The 19,622-nt window shown below is 44.9% G+C and overlaps 1 protein-coding gene across 2 annotated transcripts in view; it reads left to right on the forward strand.

Moving 5' to 3' along the window:
- TFIP11 (tuftelin interacting protein 11) overlaps window positions 1–19,622 on the forward strand; it is a 20,242-nt gene continuing 620 nt past the window's right edge. Inside the window, exons 1-13 of one of the 2 annotated variants that reach the window (XM_038007660.2) lie at window positions 1–109; window positions 327–403; window positions 2,200–2,417; window positions 5,587–5,740; window positions 6,057–6,213; window positions 8,510–8,637; window positions 10,246–10,398; window positions 12,731–13,258; window positions 13,388–13,494; window positions 15,466–15,634; window positions 16,045–16,288; window positions 17,224–17,366; window positions 17,850–18,015. In XM_038007660.2, the coding sequence (XP_037863588.1) occupies window positions 2,209–2,417; window positions 5,587–5,740; window positions 6,057–6,213; window positions 8,510–8,637; window positions 10,246–10,398; window positions 12,731–13,258; window positions 13,388–13,494; window positions 15,466–15,634; window positions 16,045–16,288; window positions 17,224–17,366; window positions 17,850–18,015 (2,158 nt within the window). In that variant the 5' untranslated portion in view covers window positions 1–109; window positions 327–403; window positions 2,200–2,208. The remainder of the gene's footprint in view (window positions 110–326; window positions 404–2,199; window positions 2,418–5,586; window positions 5,741–6,056; window positions 6,214–8,509; window positions 8,638–10,245; window positions 10,399–12,730; window positions 13,259–13,387; window positions 13,495–15,465; window positions 15,635–16,044; window positions 16,289–17,223; window positions 17,367–17,849; window positions 18,016–19,622) is intronic. The other variant, XM_007975231.3, reaches the window with a different exon arrangement.

Below are 19,622 nucleotides of genomic sequence, written 5' to 3' on the forward strand. Positions count from 1 at the left end.
CGTCATTTCCGGCGCGCCAGCCACGATGCATCCGGGTTCTGGCGTAGGAGCGGCGGTCTTCTCGCGCGGATTGTGAAGCTGAGTTTTGGTACGCTGGACCCTCGGAGAGGTGAGCAAGGCTGGCTACGAGGGGACTCAGCGCCAGTGGGAGTAGGGGCGAAGGTTCGGGGAAGGCGAGCTGCGGTCCTAGCCGTTGGGGTGTGGGGAGGGGAATCCATTTCGTAGACAGCTCTGCCGAGGCACGGAGAGGGGCGGTGCTGCTTGGGGTCTATGGGGTTTAGGGCTTGGGTTCAGTTAAGAACCTGAGCCTCCTTCGCCAAACGTAGACAGCAGGACAGAGACAAGCCCGAGGCCTGACTTCTAGCTCTCCTGAGTTTGAGCCCTATGAGCAGTGGAACCTAGGGTAAGTGACTAACTTCTCTGAATCTCCTTTTTCTTATCTGAAGCATGAAAACTAACGGTACCTACTTTGCAGAAGTATCTTGATGCGGACAGTTGATAATCGGTCTCAAGCGACCGGCATGTACCTAGCATCTACTGATGAGGGCTTCATAACTTGTGACTACTCACTCAGGGCTTATTACCACCTACTATGCCCACGGAGGCAGTGGTATTATTTAACCTTATGTATTTGAGAGTCCCCACCTTTTCTGAAAACCCTTCTGTCCTAAACACTCCTGGAAGAGGTTGGGACCAGCTGCATCCAAACAGTGCACCAGTGAGTAGAAGAGGGCAGAGATAACGTTTTGCCAGAGGTGACCAGAGTTGGACACTGCCTGTGGAAGTAGTGAACTCCGTGTGCCTTAAGGCCGCTTTCAGCAAGACGAGAATCACAATTGCTCTCACCTGTTTAATGTATTATTGTGTAGTGCACCATGCTTGGCGCTTCGCGTGCATTTAATTCTCATACACTGAGTATCTGATAGAGTTGAATTTGAACTCAGGCTTCGATTTTAGCGTGCCAGATTTTAGAATCACTTTGCTAAGTTTACTCCCTAGTGCCATAATAGTAATGATGATTGTGATGGTTAATACTGAGTGTCAACTTGATTGGATTAAAGGATAGGAAGTATTGATCCTGGGTGTGACTATGTGGGTGTTGCCAAAGGAGATTAACATTTGAGTCCGTGGATGGGGAAAGGCAGACCCACCCTCAATCTGTGTGGGCATAATCTAATCAGCTGCCAGCACGGCAAGAATATAAGCAGACAGAAAAATGTGAAAGGAGAGACTGGCCTAGCCTCCCAACCTACATCTTTCTCCGTGCTGGATGCTTCCTGCCTTCCAACATTAGACTCCAAGTTCTTCAGCTTTGGAACTTGACTGGCTCTCCTTGCTCCTCAGCCTGCAGACAGCCTATTGTGACACTTTGTGATAGTGTGAGTTAATACTTAATAAGCTCCCCTTTATATATATATGTCTATTCCATTAGTTCTCTTCCTCTAGAAAACCCTAATACAATGATTAACCTAATCATGGGACTAAAGTAGAAGCTGTCGTTTCTTGAGCACTTATTTTGAACTCATTGAATTTGCCTTATAAGCATTCTCTAAGGTTGGTATAGTAGTTTATCCCAATTTAAGAAATACAACTGAATCTGGTCACCCAGCTACCATGAGGTAGATTCTCTATATCAATCCCTGGCCATCTGACTATTAAAATAGTGTTCATAATTACTACAGTCTCTCAGCTCATCAGAAGAAATTCATGTGAGGATAACTGAAAATGTTGTTTCATCAAGTAATGTATTTCAAAAAGCATGTTCTAAAAAAATCACTCCTAGGACCACCAAGGATCCAGATATAATTTTTTCCTCAGTAATAGAAAAAGAATCTGGGATCTAAGAAGATATCCACTCATTTTCTAAGACAATAGTGTACAAAATAACCTACTTAATTATTTTTGTGTGGTTTGTGTATGTGTGAATATGTGTGATATTTATGATATTGGCTAGGACAAAGAAATATATACTTTTAAAGAATCATAGACGGTTGGGACTAGTATTTTGTTCACCTGTTTTAGTACTGATTGTTTTCTAAAAGTAGGTTTTTAATATTTTCTTTATTGAATAGTAATGCTGATTTTAATGGACTTTGAATTCAGAGAAAGTTCTGAAAGCAGCAAGGAGTAGAGACAAGGAATCCTCCTACTGCTGCCCCCAGAACTTATAGCCTGTGCCTTTTTTGTCTCTTCCTTTAGTGACTGGCCATGTCATTGTCCCACTTGTACCGGGATGGGGAAGGCCGCATTGATGATGATGATGACGAGCGGGAAAACTTTGAGATCACTGACTGGGATCTCCAGAATGAGTTCAACCCCAACCGACAGCGCCACTGGCAGACCAAGGAAGAAGCCACCTACGGGGTGTGGGCAGAGCGAGACTCGGATGATGAGAGGCCCAGCTTTGGAGGCAAACGGTACTACCTGGCACAGGGGCTGCTTCACCTTGCTTTAGGGAAGAGGGGGAAGATGGGCAGGGAGTGGAGGAGAATACCCTGATAAGTATACTTGTCTCCTGGCCTTGTTGAGACCATTAGCTGTGACATCATCTCGAGAGGTCTGGTTTCGTCTTTAGGCTAGAGTGCTGCTCTTTCACTTATTTATTTATTTTATTTTATTCTATCTATTTATTTATTTATATGAGACACTTTCACTCTGTTGCCCAGGCTGGAGTGCAGTGACATAATCTTGGCTCGCTGCAACCTCCACCTTCCGGATTCAAGTGATTCTCATGCCTCAGCCTCCTGAGTAGCTGGAATTATTGGCACACACAACCACCTCCAGCTAATTTTTGTATTATTAGTAGAGACGGGGTTTTGCCTCGTTGGCCAGGCTGGTCTTGAACTGCTGACCTCAAGTGACCCCCCGCCTCAGTCTCCCAAAGTGCTGGGATTACAGGCGTGAGCCACCATGCCTGGCCTCACTGATTTAATTATCAGTGTTTATTGAGTGATTACTATGTATTAGGCCTGTGCTGTAGACCCATTCTTGCCTTCCTGGAGCCCAGACTCTAGAAGATGGAAATAGGCATTTGAAACTTGTAACTGTGATATAGGACACGAGGGACATGAGGACATGAGGGAGAATACATTTTAGGGCATTTCACCTATTCTGAGAGGTCAAGGAAGATTTCTATGGAGAAAATTGACGCTTAAGCAAGCTGATATGACTGACAGTAGAAGGTAACTAGGGTGGTAGAAGAGGTCTTAATATGCAAAGGCCTTTGATGGGAAGCATCATGGTATCCACAAGGATATGAAAGGCTTAGGGGCTGGAGCAGAGAGGGGGAAGGGTAGCATAGTGTGTGTGATAGAGAGGGTGTGATGTGGGGCTGGGTTATGTTTTGAGAAGACCCTTTTGCTGGTGTGCTCAATAGGCATGGAGCCACAGTGGAAGACTGAGGAGGCCAAGCCAGTGGTCCCTGCACAGGTAGTGGAGTAGTGGAGGTACTGGTCTAGGATAGTGGTGGGCGATGTGGATTCAGGCTGCGTGTCTCCTCCCCAGCACGAGGTTATATGTGCCCTGGCTGAACATCACTCGACCAGGGTGTGCCAGGTTGGGGGTTTTTTCCTCCGATGAATGGTCCCCCCTGTGGCCTCTAGGCTCCATCCTATTGAGAGTGTGCCTTTTTCTTTTTCTTTTTTTTTTTTTTTTTTGAGATGGAGTCTCGCTCTTTCGCCAGGCTGGTGTACAGTGGTGCGATCTTGGCTCACTGCAACCTCTGCCTCCTGGGTTCAAGCGATTCTTCTGCCTCAGCCTCCTGAGTAGCTGGGACTACAGGTGCCTGCCATCACGCCCAGCTAATTTTTGTATTTTTAGTAGAGACGGGGTTTCACCATGTTGGCCAGGATGGTCTCGATCTCTTGACTTCATGATCACCTGCCTCGGCCTCCGAAAGTGCTGGGATTACAGGCCTGAACCACCACACCCAGCTGAGAATGTGCCTTTTTCAAAGGAGGCTGGGGGAGAAAGAATATAGAGATTAGTTCAAACTTCTCATCCACAAGGGTGTCTGAAAGTGCATGACAAATAGATCAGGGATCAAAAATTGCATAATCATAATAATAATAGCTAACATCTCTTGGCTGCTTACTTGTTCTGGCTATTTCACAAGCCTGGATTAATTTTCCTTATGAGAAAGGTACCATTATTATTCCCATTTTACAGATTAAGTGACTGAGGCTAATGGTCATACAGCTAGGCAGAGGCTAAGCTAGAATTGGAACCTGGACCTATCTGACTCTAGAGTTTGGGATCTGAATCACTAAGTTATGTTACATTTTTAGGAATAAAGTCCCTAAATTCTGTTGTTGCCATGAGGATGTTGAATTACTAGGTTGGTCATTTTACAAGACATCACTTTATTTGCTGTATTCCCAGGTTTGTTTTTTTTTTTTCTTCAAAACACAGTCTCTGTCACCCAAGCTGGAGTATACAGTGGCATGACCTCAGCTCACTGCAACCTTTGTGTCCTGGGTTCAAGTGTTTCTCGTGCCTCAGCCTCCCGAGTAGCTTGGGATTACAGGCGTGCGCTAATTTTTTAATTACACCCAGCTAATTTTTTGTATTTTTATTGGAGATGGGATTTTGCCATGTTGGCCAGGCCAGTCTTGAACTCCTGGCCTCAAGCCTCCCGAAGTGCTGAGATTCCAGGCGTGAGCCACTGTACCCAGCTCCAGGGTTTTTTATTGTAATTTTTTCTTTTTTAAACCACACAGTACAAATATATCAATTTTATTTTATACAAAAAGGACCTGAGGTTAATGGCTTAATGTAAATGCTTGAAGCAGTCAGAGTTTAAATCAATATATTTCATTTTACAGAGTTAATTTATTATTTCTTAAGGGACTTCAGTGTAATTTTATTTTTTTCTTTTCTTTTGAGACACAGTCTTACTCTTTTGCCCAGGCTGGGGCACAGTGACATGATTATAGCTCACTGCAGCTTCAACTTCCTGGGCTCAAGCAATCCTCCCATCTCAGCTTCCCATGTAGTTGGGACCAAAGGCTTGCACAACCATGCCTGGCTAATTTTTATTTATTTTTTTATAGAGACAAAGTCTTAGTATGTTGCCCTGGCTGGAAATTTTCACATTCAATACATTTAATGGATAGGAGCTTTTTCTGAGTTTGATTAATATAATTATTATATGCTTTATGTTCGTATAATCTTTCAGTGGGTTTTATTTATTTATGATTATCCATCAAAATTTCTCTCTGCTCCTGTTGGATTTTTGTACTTGCAATAGTTTTCAAAACAAATGCTTTTTATGATAAATTAATTTTTTTAAATGTAGGAAAACTGTATTATCACATCATATTTTGGATTTATAATCAACGCTATACTGATGTGATAACTCTTCAGCCATAGAGGAATATGTCAGATAAAATGTTAAATGTGACGACAGGAAGCCAAATCTGGGGTCCTTTAGATATTTTGACACATTAAAAAATGTGTTACTTTTTTAAAAAACCTTCCATGAAGTTCATTCTGAGGAGTTTTCAAGCACGTAGTTTCTGCAAAGGGATTGCTGCAGAGAAAAGAGTTATTTACCGACCCCATGGGGCTTTGTTTCTGTGCCTGCAGGGCCCGTGACTACTCTGCGCCGGTCAACTTCATCAGTGCAGGACTCAAGAAAGGGGCAGCGGAGGAGGCAGAGTTGGAAGATTCTGATGATGAAGAGAGACCTGTTAAGCAGGACGACTTTCCTAAGGATTTTGGACCAAGGAAGTTAAAAACGGTAGAGTCTTTATTGCAGGATTGTGACTCCAGTAATATCCTTCAAATGTCATTGTGGCCCAAGCATTTTCTAGCCAGGGAGAAACTTATCTGGAATGCGTTTTGTGAGTATCTCCTTTTGGTGGCAGACTTCTGTGAGTTGTGAAGTGCGTAGTGTAGTCTCTTCCTTCCTGACACGTATCACACACATTTTTGGTTCTTGTGACCCTTTTCATAGTGCTGTGTAACTTAGACCATTTTCCTGTTGGCCAAGCTTTCTTAGATTTTTCTTCTTTTTGTTTTTCCATTAACTAAGCTTTGATTTTTCTTCTTTGCAGGGTGGCAATTTTAAGCCCAGCCAGAAAGGTTTTGCAGGAGGAACCAAATCTTTCATGGACTTCGGCAGCTGGGAAAGACACACAAAAGGAATTGGACAGAAGCTTCTTCAGAAGATGGGCTACGTCCCTGGACGGGGCCTCGGGAAGAATGCACAAGGTATTGCACTTTTGTCGTCTTGCGTGATGGAGGGCAGGCAGAGGGAAGGAGAGGGGCATTGGGAGAGGAGGTTTGCTTTTCCCTTTTAAAAGCACTTTCTCTCTCTAGCCTGGTTTGCCAGCACAAGACATTTGCACTCCTAAGCTACCTTGCTTTATCAAAGCTCAAGTTAAATAAGTAATTGTTTCAACAAGAAGAAAAGGGTTAGGGTGTAAAATAGGCTGCAAACAGGTTGGAGACAGGCTTTTTTCCTGGTCCTGACCAGCTACTCAGGAGGCTGAGGCAGGAGAATCGCTTGAACCCAGGAGGTGGGGGTTGCGGTGAGCCGAGATCACACCACTGCACTCCAGCCTGGGCAATAGAGTGAGACTCAGTCTCTAAATAAATAAATAAATAAATAAATAGATAGAATAAATAAAGACAAAAATGAATTAGTTGCTAATATTTAAAAAATAGACAATTTCACCTAAAATTCTAGATTTTGCCTGGCAGTAGTTAGTTGAGGCAAGTGAGAGCTGCTCCTGGGACAATGGACATGGTCTTCTCTTGGAGGCAGTCTCCACGGCCCCCTGTTGTCTTCCACCCCAACCCACAGGAACTTTTCTTGGTCCCGAAGTCATTTGAGTTTGCCATCCCTACTCACAAGGGTTTTAGTTTTGCAGAAATGGTTATTTGTCCTTCAGGAATATCAGTAAAACATTGTGTGTAGCTTTTTTAATAATTAGAGCCATATGGCTGTAAAATTGGCTGAGCAAATCCTTCATTGGTTACTTCCATCTTCGTCTAGTAGCCCCGTCTCCTCCTGTCTTCTCATGGCCAGCCTCACTGAGACACAGCCCCTGTCACACTCTTATCTTCTTGAGACCAAAGCCTCTCAAACCAAACAGTTGGATTCTTCCTACAGGAACATTTCCCCTTCTTCTTGAGCTATTTCCTATGCATGATTGCCAAGTAGATATAATCAAATGTGTCCTCCATATTCAAATTTGAGTCTCTAAATAATAATAATATTATTTTTTGAGACACAGTTTCACTCTTGTCGCTCAGACTGGAGTTCTATGGCACGATCTTGACTCACCTGCAACCGCCGCCTCCTGGTTCAAGCGATTTTCCTGCCTCAGCCTCCCGAGTAGCAGGGATTACAGGCAGCCACCACCACACCCAGCTAATTTTTGTATTTTTGGTAGAGACGGGGTTTTACCATGTTGGCCAGGCTGGTCTCGAACTCCTGACCTCAAGTGGTCCACCCTCCTTGGCCTCCCAAAGTGCTGGGATTATAGGTGTGAGCCACTGCGCCCGGCCTCTAAATAATTATTAAAGTGAAATCCAGGTTATGTGTTGAAAACATTAGGTACATGAAAAATACATGAACTTAAGCAAGGATACGCTGAATGAGAATGAGGGGACAGCTTTTTTCCTTTTTTTGATACAAGGTCTCTGTTACCTAGGGTGGAGTGCAGTGGCATGGCATGATCATAGCCTACTGCAGTCTCAACCTCCTGGGCTCAAGCCTGCCGAGTAGCTGGGACCACAGGCACACTCTGCTATGCCTGGCTAATTTTTTCTTTTTTTGTAGATGGGGTCTTACTATGTTGCCCAGGCTGGTTCAAGACCTTGGCCTCCCAAAGTGCTAGGATTACAAGCATCAGCCACCATGCCTGGCCCAGGGATAGCTCTTATTTGAGACTTTAGCTGTACTAAACGGAAGGGAGGCAGGGATGGGAAATTTGGAGGGGGGGCAACATCTTCATTGAAATGTTGTGGTCCTATTTGTAAACTCTTTTATGGGAAAAGCAACATTTATTTCTAGGGCTTAAACTTGTTATAAAAAAGTTAAACATAGGAGATAGGAACTCCTAAGTAAAATACATGAGGAGTCTTATATTAAATTACAGCTTCACTTCAGTCAGAATCAATATAGTATCTGAATTATTGCATTTTCCCTAATAGAGGCTTCCAAAGAAGTGAAGTGTAGAATTTAGTATACTGGAGTTCTCGGTTATAAATGTAGTGTTCTGTTCTCTTCTTGTCCACTGAAACAATCCAAGTAGAAATGGAAATCTATTTGGGATATAAATAAACCAGTCAGCAGACTGTTCTGTGGTAGCATAAATGCTCATAAGTTTCAGATCACAAGGGACAAGAGTAGTGTTCTGAGGGCAGAGAATAGCTCTCCTTGAGTAGCGTGTTATTTTGTGGAAGGAGCAAGAAACTGTCATTTCACTGAGTGGCTGATTCACATACATGAATTGCTGTTATCATAAGACTCTCTTTATCTTTTGCTGAAATTCCTCAGGTATCATTAACCCAATCGAAGCCAAGCAGAGAAAGGGAAAAGGTGCTGTGGGGGCTTATGGATCCGAGCGCACCACGCAGTCAATGCAAGACTTCCCTGTGGTTGACTCAGAGGAAGAAGCTGAAGAGGTAACTGGAAGTCAGGAGACATGGGTGGGTGGTGTCCTGTCCATTTCTAATGGCTGTTCATTTATCCCTTCATTCTACTAGTCCTCAGATGTTTATTGTACACGTACCATATGCCAGGTGCTGGGCTGAAGGCTAGGTGCACCATGATGAGAGGGCGCGGGGTGGACAGAGAGTAAACAAGCAGCTATGGTGTGGAAGTGGCAGTTGAAATGGCAGAAGGTGCTAGGACCTGCCTAGACAGAAAATAAGGTTGGGGGCTGGGAGGTGGTGTTGACCTACTTTTATAAATAGGCTGGTCAGGGAAACCTTTGAGGAAAGGAAACATTTCAGTTGAGACTTGGCAGAAGGGTGAGCTGAGAAGCCTGAGGACACTGAGAGGCTCTGAGCTTGCTGGTTAAGAAACCATAAAGGAAGCCGTTGTGGTGGGAGGGTGGTACACAAAGCAGAGGGGAAGGAAGTGCATTCAGAGGGGTGGGCGGGCCACAAGATGGGCCTTGACAGCCATTTTTAGGTGCTTGGGTTTCATCCCAAGTGCAGCAGGGAGCCATCTGCTGGCAGCTGTGTGTCCCTTTTCCCCAGTGATAGAAGGGGCCAGCTCTGTTGATTGAAGTATTACTCTTTTCCCATTTGAATTTATGGGGGAAAGCAGGATGCTGCAAAGAAACACGTTACTCTTGTCACTGACCTTTTGATGACACAGTCATTTGATAATGTGGGATTGACCACTCTGAGTCAGGGGTTCTCAGACTTAGAAGCCTACAGGTGCCAGGCACACCACAGAAGCAAGTAAGATGAGCCAGGTGCTAGACAATAAAGAGGGGTGGGGACTGCGTTACAGAGGTGAGGCCTTAGCCTGTCTAGAACGTAAATCTTTATTCAGCTCTAGGTGATTGTTGCTTATGAGGATGTGGGCTTAGTATTGCCTGATACTCTGATTTTCCCAAAGTAGCCAGATGTGTAGATACTTTTAGAGAAAAAAATGACAAGTCTTAACCAGTATGAGAAAAACATAATGACAACTCCAAAACCAACTTCTGTGGGCTGGATTCTACTACCATCACGCTAAGAAAGTTTACAAATTTGCGTTGGGCCGCATTCAAAGTCGTCCTGGGCTGCGGGTTGGACAAGCTTGCCGTAGCTCCTCCTGTAGCTACGGCAGGTACATTTTGCAGACCCTGATTATAAGAGATACCTTTGCTTTGAGAGTTAGGACCTGCTTATTTATCTTCATTTTAAAGTGAGAAACAAGATTTTGTGTACTTAAAAAATCCTTTACATTGCATTTCTAAGTTTTACATGAGGTACATTTAAACTAGTGTAGTGCCTGCCCATAGTAGATGCTCAATACATGTTGTTTCCTTTATTTTTGTTTCTCCCTCCCGTCTGGTGGACCTGCCTTCTGAACCTCATTATTTGTAAGAGGGTAAATGGGGTCAAGGAGTTATCATTAGATAGTTTTGGTGTCATGCAGGTGCATCCTTTCCTTCCTTCATATAGAACCTGGAAATAAATCTAAGACAGTGAATGGTGACATCTGTTAATGGTCTTAGCTGTCTCACCTGTTGTAAAAAGTGGTTTGCTGCATCTGACTGTATCCTTCTGGTTCAGGAGTTTCAGAAGGAGCTGAGCCAGTGGAGGAAAGACCCAAGTGGAAGCAAGAAGAAGCCCAAATACTCTTACAAGACTGTGGAAGAGTTGAAGGCCAAGGGCAGGATTAGCAAGAAGCTCACTGCTCCCCAGAAGGAGCTTTCTCAAGTCAAGGTATGGGGGCCTTTGGACACCTGGTACAGGAGCCACACCCCAGAATTAATCACTGAACATGTTCTAGGGTTTTTTGGATCTTCTAGCTAGGCTTTTTTTTTTTTTTTTTTTTTGGTACCTTGCTTTTCTCACTTATTTTATGGGAGTGTAATGAATACTATTAATATCATGTTCCTATTCATTACACTCCCATATTTAGTAATAGTTACCAAGTTCCTTCTCTGCCAGACACTCTTCACGGCACTACACTGGTAAACCAAATGATGTTCCTGTGTTTCTGGAGCTTACATCAGTGAATTCAGTAACATTCTTATTAAAAACTCACTGTGAAGATTTATAATGAGTGCAGAATTCCAGAGGGTGGCTGTACTATATTGCTTGATCCTACCTCCGTTGTTAGGCATTTAGCTTTTATCTGGTTTAGTTTGGATTTTTGACTGGTTAGTTTGTATATAAAACTTTGTCTTTGTTTGAGACATTTTTTTAAGGATAGACATGTACATGTGCAATCACCACGTTAAATACAAAAGTACTTAAGGCATTCAAATACTCAGAAGGTTGTATTAACTCTGTCTGACCAGGAGGGCAGGAGAGAGTTCCCAGGGCTCCTTAGTCAGCATTGAGTATTTTCTTTTTTTAAGATACGTTAAATTTTCACTCACTGTTACGTGCATATAGTGTATGACGTTTTCCATTACTTTTCCAAGTAGTCAAAGAACAATGGTGACAGTTGCCTGTTGTCATTTGCTGTAGGATTTATAGTGTGTCATAGACCTCAAAGCCTTTAGTGGGGTTCTCAAACGTGTGCTGTTATATTATCTGGACGACCTGATAAGAAATACGGGTGTCTAGGTGCCTCCCAGGAATTTTGAGTCTAAACTGAACCTCAAGACCCCTTTTTTTTTCTTCTCCTCCAGTGATTCCAATGCTGGTGGTTCATGGATCACACACTTACTTAAAAAGTGGTGATGAATCATTCTGCTTCAGAAGTGCAGTCCATATTCACATTTCCTGTTTTCCTAAAATATTGGAATTAGCTCATTGCCTAGGTTGCCTTTGTTCAATTAGCCTTTTGTATGTTTTATTTTGTTTTTGTTTGTTTTTTTTTTTTTTTTTTTGAGGCCAAGTCTGGCTCTGTGGCCCAGGCTGGAGTGCAGTGGCTCGATCTCAGCTCACTGCAAGCTCCGCCTCCCGGGTTCACGCCATTCTCCTGCCTCAGCCTCCTCAGTAGCTGGGACCACAGGCACCCGCCACCGTGCCGGGCTAAGTTTTTTTGTATTTTTTAGTAGAGACGAGGTTTCACCGTGTTAGCCAGGCACCGTGCCGGGCTAAGTTTTTTTTGTATTTTTTAGTAGAGACGAGGTTTCACCGTGTTAGCCAGGATGGTCTCGATCTCCTGACCTCGTGATCCGCCTGCCTCGGCCTCCCAAAGTGCTGGGATTACAGGCGTGAGCCACCGCGTCCGGCCTTATTTTGTTTTAAAATTAAAAGCCTGGGTGCGGTGGCTCATGCCTGTAATCCCAGCACTTTGGGAGGCCGAGGCGGGTGGATCAGGAGGTCAGGAGATCGAGACCTTCCTGGCTAACACGGTGAAACCCCGTCTCTACTAAAAATACAAAAAATTAGCCGGGCGTGGTGGCAGGCGCCTGTGGTCCCAGCTATTCGGGAGGCTGAGGCAGGAGAATGGCATGAACCTGGGAGGCGGTGCTTGCAGTGAGCTGAGATTGTGCCACTGCACTCCAGCCTGGGCACCAGAGCAAGACTGCATCTCAAAAAATAAAAAAGTTTAAAAAATTAAATTAAAAAAACAACTGTTATTATAATAGCAGTGTGTAGTACATTTTAGAAAGTTAGGAAATAGGGAGAAATATAGGAAATATTTTCCATCCTTCCAAGATTACCAAATGTTAACATCTTGTTATACATCCTAGATCTTTTTCTATGCTTATGTGCATTTTTTTAATCAAAATGTGATATTCTGATTGTGTTACCTTCTTTGATCAGTACAGCTTCTACCTTTCCACTAAAATAAATTTTCACATCTACTAATACTCAGTCCCTATTTAAATTTCACGTTTCCCTAAAAAGTCTTCTCCATCTGGCTTGCTCAAAGTGATCCAACCTAGAACTGCTTGCTGCATCTGATTTTGTCCCTGGAGTCTCCTTTAGGCTAGGACAGTGCGGATCCCACTTTACAACACTGCCCTTCTCCAGCTCTGTTGAATAATGTGGTTTCTACACACTTCCCTGTCATGGGGCCTTCCCCTGGGCTTAGCTGTGTGTTTAACAGTGCCGCAGTGGTGTTAACCTTCGTCCCTCTACGTTTTCCAAGGTCATAGACATGACAGGCCGGGAGCAAAAGGTCTACTACAGCTACAGTCAGATCAGCCACAAACACAACGTTCCCGATGATGGGCTGCCGCTGCAGTCCCAACAGCTGCCACAGTCTGGCAAAGAGGCCAAGGCCCCGGGCTTTGCGCTGCCCGAGCTGGAGCACAACCTGCAGCTGCTCATTGACCTCACGGAGCAGGAGATCATCCAGAATGACCGGCAGCTACAGTATGAGCGGGACATGGTGGTCAACCTCTTCCACGAGCTGGAGAAGATGACCGAGGTCCTGGACCATGAGGAGCGGGTCATCTCCAACCTCAGCAAGGTCCTGGAGATGGTGGAGGAATGCGAGCGGCGGATGCAGCCCGACTGTAGCAACCCCCTCACCCTGGATGAGTGTGCCCGCATCTTCGAAACCCTGCAGGACAAGTACTATGAGGAGTACAGGATGTCCGACCGTGTGGACCTCGCCGTGGCCATCGTCTATCCACTCATGAAGGAGTACTTCAAGGAGTGGGATCCCCTCAAAGTGAGTTGTTGGGAAAATCAACCTATCCCTGCCTCTTGGTTGGGCTTACCCTTGCTTGATGAGTTGGTCCAGTGGGCAGGGAGGGCTGGAGAGCCTGCTGCCCCTCAGCTGCTCTGCCTTTCTCCTCAGGACTGCACTTATGGCACCGAGATAATCTCCAAGTGGAAAAGCCTCCTGGAGAATGACCAGCTCTTGTCTCATGGCGGACAGGACCTCTCGGCAGATGCCTTTCACAGGTACCACAGGGCAGGGCTCTGCGCTCCAGCTTCTTTCTCCTGGGGGGTTGGGAAGGACTGCTGAAGGTGGGGGAAGGCAGCAGTGCTAGCCTTGATTAATTCTCTGCTCATGCTGACACCGCTTTAGGAATTTAAATTCATTTGGCCATGAATTTATTTTATTTTTTATTTTATTTTTTTGAAATGTTTTATTTCCACAGGGTTTTGGGGAACAAGTAGTATTTGGTTACATGAGTAAGTTCTTTGGTGGTGATTCGTGAGATTTTGGTGTACCCATCTCCTGAGCAGTATACATTGAATCCAATTTGTAGTCTTTTTTACGTGAGACGGAGTTTTACTCTTTCGCCACGCTAGAGTGCAGTGGCGTGATCTCAGCTCACTGCAACCTCCAGCTGCCTGGTTCAAGCACTTCTGCCTCAGCCTCCCGAATAGCTGGGATCACAGGCACGCACCACCACACCCAGCTAATGTTTGCATTTTTAGTAGAGACAGGGTTTCACCATGTTGGCCAGGATGATCTCCATCCCCTGATCTCGTGATCCACCCGCCTTGGCCTCCCAAAGTGCTGGGATTACAGGCGTGAGCCACCGTGCCTGGCTTAATTTGTAGTCTTTTATCCCTCACCCCGTTCACCCTTTCCCCAAGTCCCCAAAGTCCATTGTGTCATTCTTACGCCTTTGCATCCTCATAGCTTAGCTTCCGCTTATGAGTGAAAACATAAGATGTTTGGTTTTCCATTCTTGAGTTACTTCACTTAGAATAGTAGTCTCCAATTCCAACCAGGTTGCTGCGAATGCCATTAATTCATTCCTTTTTATGGCTGAGTCATATTCCATTACATATACATATACCAGTTTCTTTATCCACTCGTTGATTGGTGGGCATTTGGGTTGGTTCCACATTTTTGCAGTTGTGAACTGTGCTACTGTAAACTTGTGTGAGCAAATATCTTTTTCATATAATGACTTCTTTTGTGTTTTTTTTTTTTGAGATGAAGTCTCGCTTTGTCGCCAGGCTGGAGTACAGTGGCGTGATCTTGGCTCACTGCAACCTCTGCCTCCCGGGTTCAAGCAATTCTCCTGCCTCAGCCTCCCAAGTAGCTGGGACTACGGGCATGCACCACCATGTCCAGCTAACTTTTGTATTTTTAGTAGAGACGGGGTTTCACCATGATGGCCAGGATAGTCTCAATCTCTTGACCTCATGATCTGCCTGCCTTGGCCTCCCAAAGTGCTGGGTTTACAGGCGTGAGCCACCGCACCCAGCCATGACTTCTTTTCTTCTGGGTAGATACCCAGTAGTGGGATTGCTGGATCAAATGGTGGTTGTACTTTTAGTTCTCTAAGGAATCTCCACACTGTTTTCCATAGTGGTTGTACAATTACATTTGGCCATGAATTCAGCTGACACTTGTCAAATGTCTGTTGAATATCATGCTTGTGCTAGGTGCTGGGCTTACCCTAGTATAGCAGACAGCCTCTGTCTATAGTACAGCAGAAAAGGCAGATGGGAAATAAGGTAGTGAACAAATAAAGGCAGGATGCACACCAGGTACAGCGATAGAAAACTGCAGGAGCGACCTCCTTGGAATGGGGGTTAGGACAGAGGTCTTAGAGGAGGTGACATTGAAACTGTGATCAGAGGGTGAGAGATGTCAGCTCATGAATAGAAGCCTATAGGTGGGAAAGCACTTGATACCTAGGAAGAGACCCTTGTGACCCTAAAGCAGCTCTGCCAGATGGGGGGGGGCACTGCCTACGAGACCAAGGCCTGTTCTAGAGGAGAGTCACGAGAACAAGGAAGAAGCAGGCTCAGGTCTGGCCAGCATGGTGACTGGCCTGATGGTTTCCTCTGATCGGATTTCCATGCTGTTGCATTTTTATTTCTGATTCTAGAGAGGTGGGCGGTGGTGGTGTTCTTTGAAACCAATCAGTGTAATTAACCAGCCTGTCCTTTGCCTTTCTCCCATAGGTTGATATGGGAAGTCTGGATGCCTTTTGTTCGAAATATTGTCACTCAGTGGCAGCCAAGGAACTGTGACCCGATGGTGGACTTTTTGGATAGTTGGGTGCACATCATTCCTGTGTGGATCTTAGATAACATACTGGACCAACTCATCTTCCCCAAGCTGCAAAAGGAGGTGGGGTGAGAGTCACAGGAACAGCTATCATCACTAACTACAGGGACTTGTTCAGTCTATGTCTTCATTATCTCAGTGCTGTTAAAATGCCTAGAATTAACAGAATTTGTCAACACAACTGTTGACCTAGAGTGTTAATTCCAGCCTTTTTCTCAGCACTTTTCCCCCCAAGCCACCCTCAGGAGGGAATTCATTTTCTTGATTTCTTCACTAAAATTAGAATTATGCTATTTCTGAGATGTAATCAAATGAATGGGCATATTTGTTTGGCGATGTACAAAGGACCATGGGCCTTGGAGAGCATGGGGCCTCCTCCAGGGGCAGCTCTTGCCTTTAACCACACGGGTGTTATGTGACTGCCCAACAGGCGACATGAACTGTTTCTTTTGTTTCTTCTCCCCACGTTGCAGGTGGAAAACTGGAACCCGCTCACAGACACTGTTCCCATCCACTCTTGGATCCACCCATGGTTGCCCCTTATGCAGGCACGGCTGGAGCCGCTCTATTCCCCCATCCGTAGCAAGCTGTCCAGCGCCCTGCAGAAGTGGCACCCCAGCGACTCCTCTGCCAAGCTCATCCTCCAGCCCTGGAAGGATGTCTTCACTCCTGGCTCTTGGGAAGCATTCATGGTCAAAAACATAGTGCCCAAGCTGGGTAAGGATATGGGGAAAATGCAGTCCAAGCCCAGCAGCTTTGGTGCCCTGGTTTCTGTGGTCAGTGGTGATTTAAAGCATAGCCTTTGTATTAATGAAAGTGCTTAGTACACAATATTCCTTGCTGTTCAGAGGCTGAACATAAATGTAACTTGGGTCCTTTCCACTGTTTATTTACAGCAGTGACTAATAGTTGACAGTAACAACATCGGACTCTGTGCCTTGTGGTTTTCCTGATTGGCTTTGGCTTCTGGTAACAGGACAGCCATTGGAGTTCTGAAATTTTTGTGGTATTTTATTCTAAATTATTAGGGAGTTATTTCTGGGTTAGCAAAAAATATATATATATATATATATATTTAAGAATTGCTATGTCAGGAGCTTAAATTTGACCTTTAAAGCAGATTAAAGCCTGAGCAACATGGTGAAACCCCATCTCTACCAAAAATACAAAAACTAGCCAGCTGTGGTGGCATGTGCCTGTGGTCCCAGCTACTAGGGAGGATGGCTTGAACCTGGGAGGCAGAGGTTGCAGTGAGCTGAGATCTGCCATTGCACTCCAGCCTGGGCAACGGTGAGACCCTGTCTCAAAAAAAAAAAAAAAACTGCCAGGAGCCGTGACTCATGCCTGTAATCCCAGCACTTTGAGAGGCTGAGGTGGCAGATCACCTGAGATCAGGAGTTTGAGACCAGCCTGGGCAACATGGCAAAACCCTGTCTCTAATAAAAACACAAAAATTAGCTGGCCGCGGTGGTGCACACCTGTACTCCCAGCTCTCCCAGCTACTTAGGAGGCTGAGGCACAAGAGTCACTTGAACCCAGGAGGTGGAGGTTGTTGTGAGCTGAGATGAAAACGGACATTATCTTTGCTCTTTGTGCTTCTGTGGCTTTGCCGGTACTAAAGCTGTGCCTTATAGACCGGGTTTCTCTTCCAGGGATGTGTCTTGGTGAGCTAGTCATTAACCCCCACCAGCAGCACATGGATGCATTCTATTGGGTGATCGACTGGGAAGGGATGATCTCTGTCTCTAGTCTGGTGGGACTTCTTGAAAAGCATTTCTTCCCCAAGTGGCTTCAGGTACACTGTTTTGCTTGGCTTTCTGGGGGAGGGAACTGGGTGGGGATTAAGTTAATTTTCTGCCTGACTGTAGGTACAATTCCATAATAAAAATGAATTACATGGTAGGGTAGGAATGAGTTAGGTCATCTTAATAGTGGGCACCATTTATTGGACATTTGCTACGTATCAGAAGCTGTTCCAAGCACTTTATTTGCTTTATCTCAGCTCCTCGCAGCAACCCTATGGGGTAGGGGCTATGGTATCCCTGTCGTGTAGACATGGAAGCGGAGCTCAGAGAGTTTACACGCAAGGGCACTTTAGCTACCAGGCTGACTCCAAAATCCATATTCATAAGTCCTAGACTGTTTAGCTACTATAAATCCCTGTAAAGTGGTGTCACTAGCCTGCAGGACCAGGATCAAAACAAAACAAATGGCCCCTTCGGAAATCTTGCCTTCATTTGTTGCCACCATGGATGCAAGTAATTTTTCTTTTTGGCAGGTGCTGTGCTCTTGGCTCAGTAACAGCCCAAATTATGAGGAGATCACCAAGTGGTACCTGGGTTGGAAGTCTATGTTCTCAGACCAAGTGCTGGCACATCCATCTGTCAAGGACAAATTTAACGAGGCACTTGATATCATGAACCGGGCAGTGTCCTCCAATGTTGGTAAGTGAGGATTCCCATTTTGGATGTCCTGGCCCTGAGCTTCAGATTTCACACATGTAAATGACACAGAATCAGAGTTTTCTGGTTCCTGTAGGCAGCCTAAACCTTAGGTCACACTTTTGCCCACAGCAACAGACTCTCACTCTGCTGATTGGGGTACATGGTCAGCTGGCACCCACTGCCCAGGTCTACCATGACAGAGAGGGGCATCTTCCCTAAGGAGACTGACTTAAGCTGGATTCAGATGTCAGTCTAACCCCAGGCCCCACCCTCTTAACCACTGTGCTGTGTGGCCTTTTAAGGCTCATTCAGCCCTGAACATGCTGCTCAGGTCACACATCTTACAGTGTGGAGTTGGGTACACGGGTCTTACACTTGGTGATTGCTCAGCCTTCATCAGCCCCATTTGACCTGTTAAACAGTAAGATCTACTTCATAGGCTAAAAGGGGGTTGAGTTCATGCTTGTGTGTAGCCTTCAATAGGTGGTGTCCGTGTTGTCAAAAACAGGCAGTTCACTGTTCATGTACTATATCTATTCCCAAGTTCTAGGCAAGTCATTCTGCCTAGATCATAAGTAAATGAAAGTATGTTTATGTTTCTACATTTGGGAGCCTATTTCAACCAGTCCTGTGCTCCAGTGTTGCTCATTAGCCGATTCACAGCATTGAAATGGGATCATCTAGTCTGTTTCACAGATAAGCCCAGTGAGGCTAAGAGCCTGTTCAAGGTCACATAGTTAAAGGGTGGCAGTTAGAACTAGAATTTCTATTCCCTGAGTCTTTAATTCTTGTTATTTAATAGTTAGCCTAGGCCAGGCGCCGTGGCTCATGCCTCTAATCCCAACACTATGGGAGGCCGAGGCGGGTCAATCACGAGGTCAGGAGTTCGAGACCAGCCTGAACAACATGGTGAAACCCCATCTGTACCAAAAATGCAGAAATAGCTGGGCGTGGTGGCACATGCCTGTAACACCAGCTACTCAGGAGGCTGAGGCAGAAGAATCACTTGAACCTGGGAGGCGGAGGTTGTAGTGAGTGGTGGAGATTGCAAGCACTGCACTCCAGCCTGGGCGACAAGAGAGAGACTCGGTCTCAAAAAAAAAAAAAAAAGAAAAGAAAAAAAGAAAAAATAGCCTATTCTGTGAAAACAGAGATTAAGTAATAAGGCAAATATACTTCTCTGCTTCCGTAATTATCAAGTTCTTTCTAAAAACTCTTCCTTAGCTACCCCTGGCCTCATGTTTCCAAAACTCTTCCCTGTATATACCCCTCAGTGAGCACTTAGCATTTATGGTCTTGTATTATCCTTAAACACCAATTTCAGCTCCTCAAATATACGTGAACTCCTTTCAGGATGTGGGGCCTGTGTGGGTAGGTTAAAAATAAAGCCAGTGTGGGCCTATATTTTCAAGGTACTAAAAGCTGCCTCTTTGGTGGTATGAAGTGGAAACTCTACAGGGCAAGGTGGAAACAGGAGAGTGGCTGAGGACTCTCTGCTGTTTCCAGCTCTGAAAGAAGAAATCCCTTACAGATACTTCATTTTTAAATGTTGAATATTTAATAATCTCTTTGGTTACTAGATACTAGCCAGAAACCTTCTGAACAGT

This window comes from Chlorocebus sabaeus, chromosome 19 (assembly GCF_047675955.1).
Source record: "Chlorocebus sabaeus isolate Y175 chromosome 19, mChlSab1.0.hap1, whole genome shotgun sequence".
Classification (NCBI taxonomy): Eukaryota; Metazoa; Chordata; class Mammalia; order Primates; family Cercopithecidae; genus Chlorocebus; species Chlorocebus sabaeus.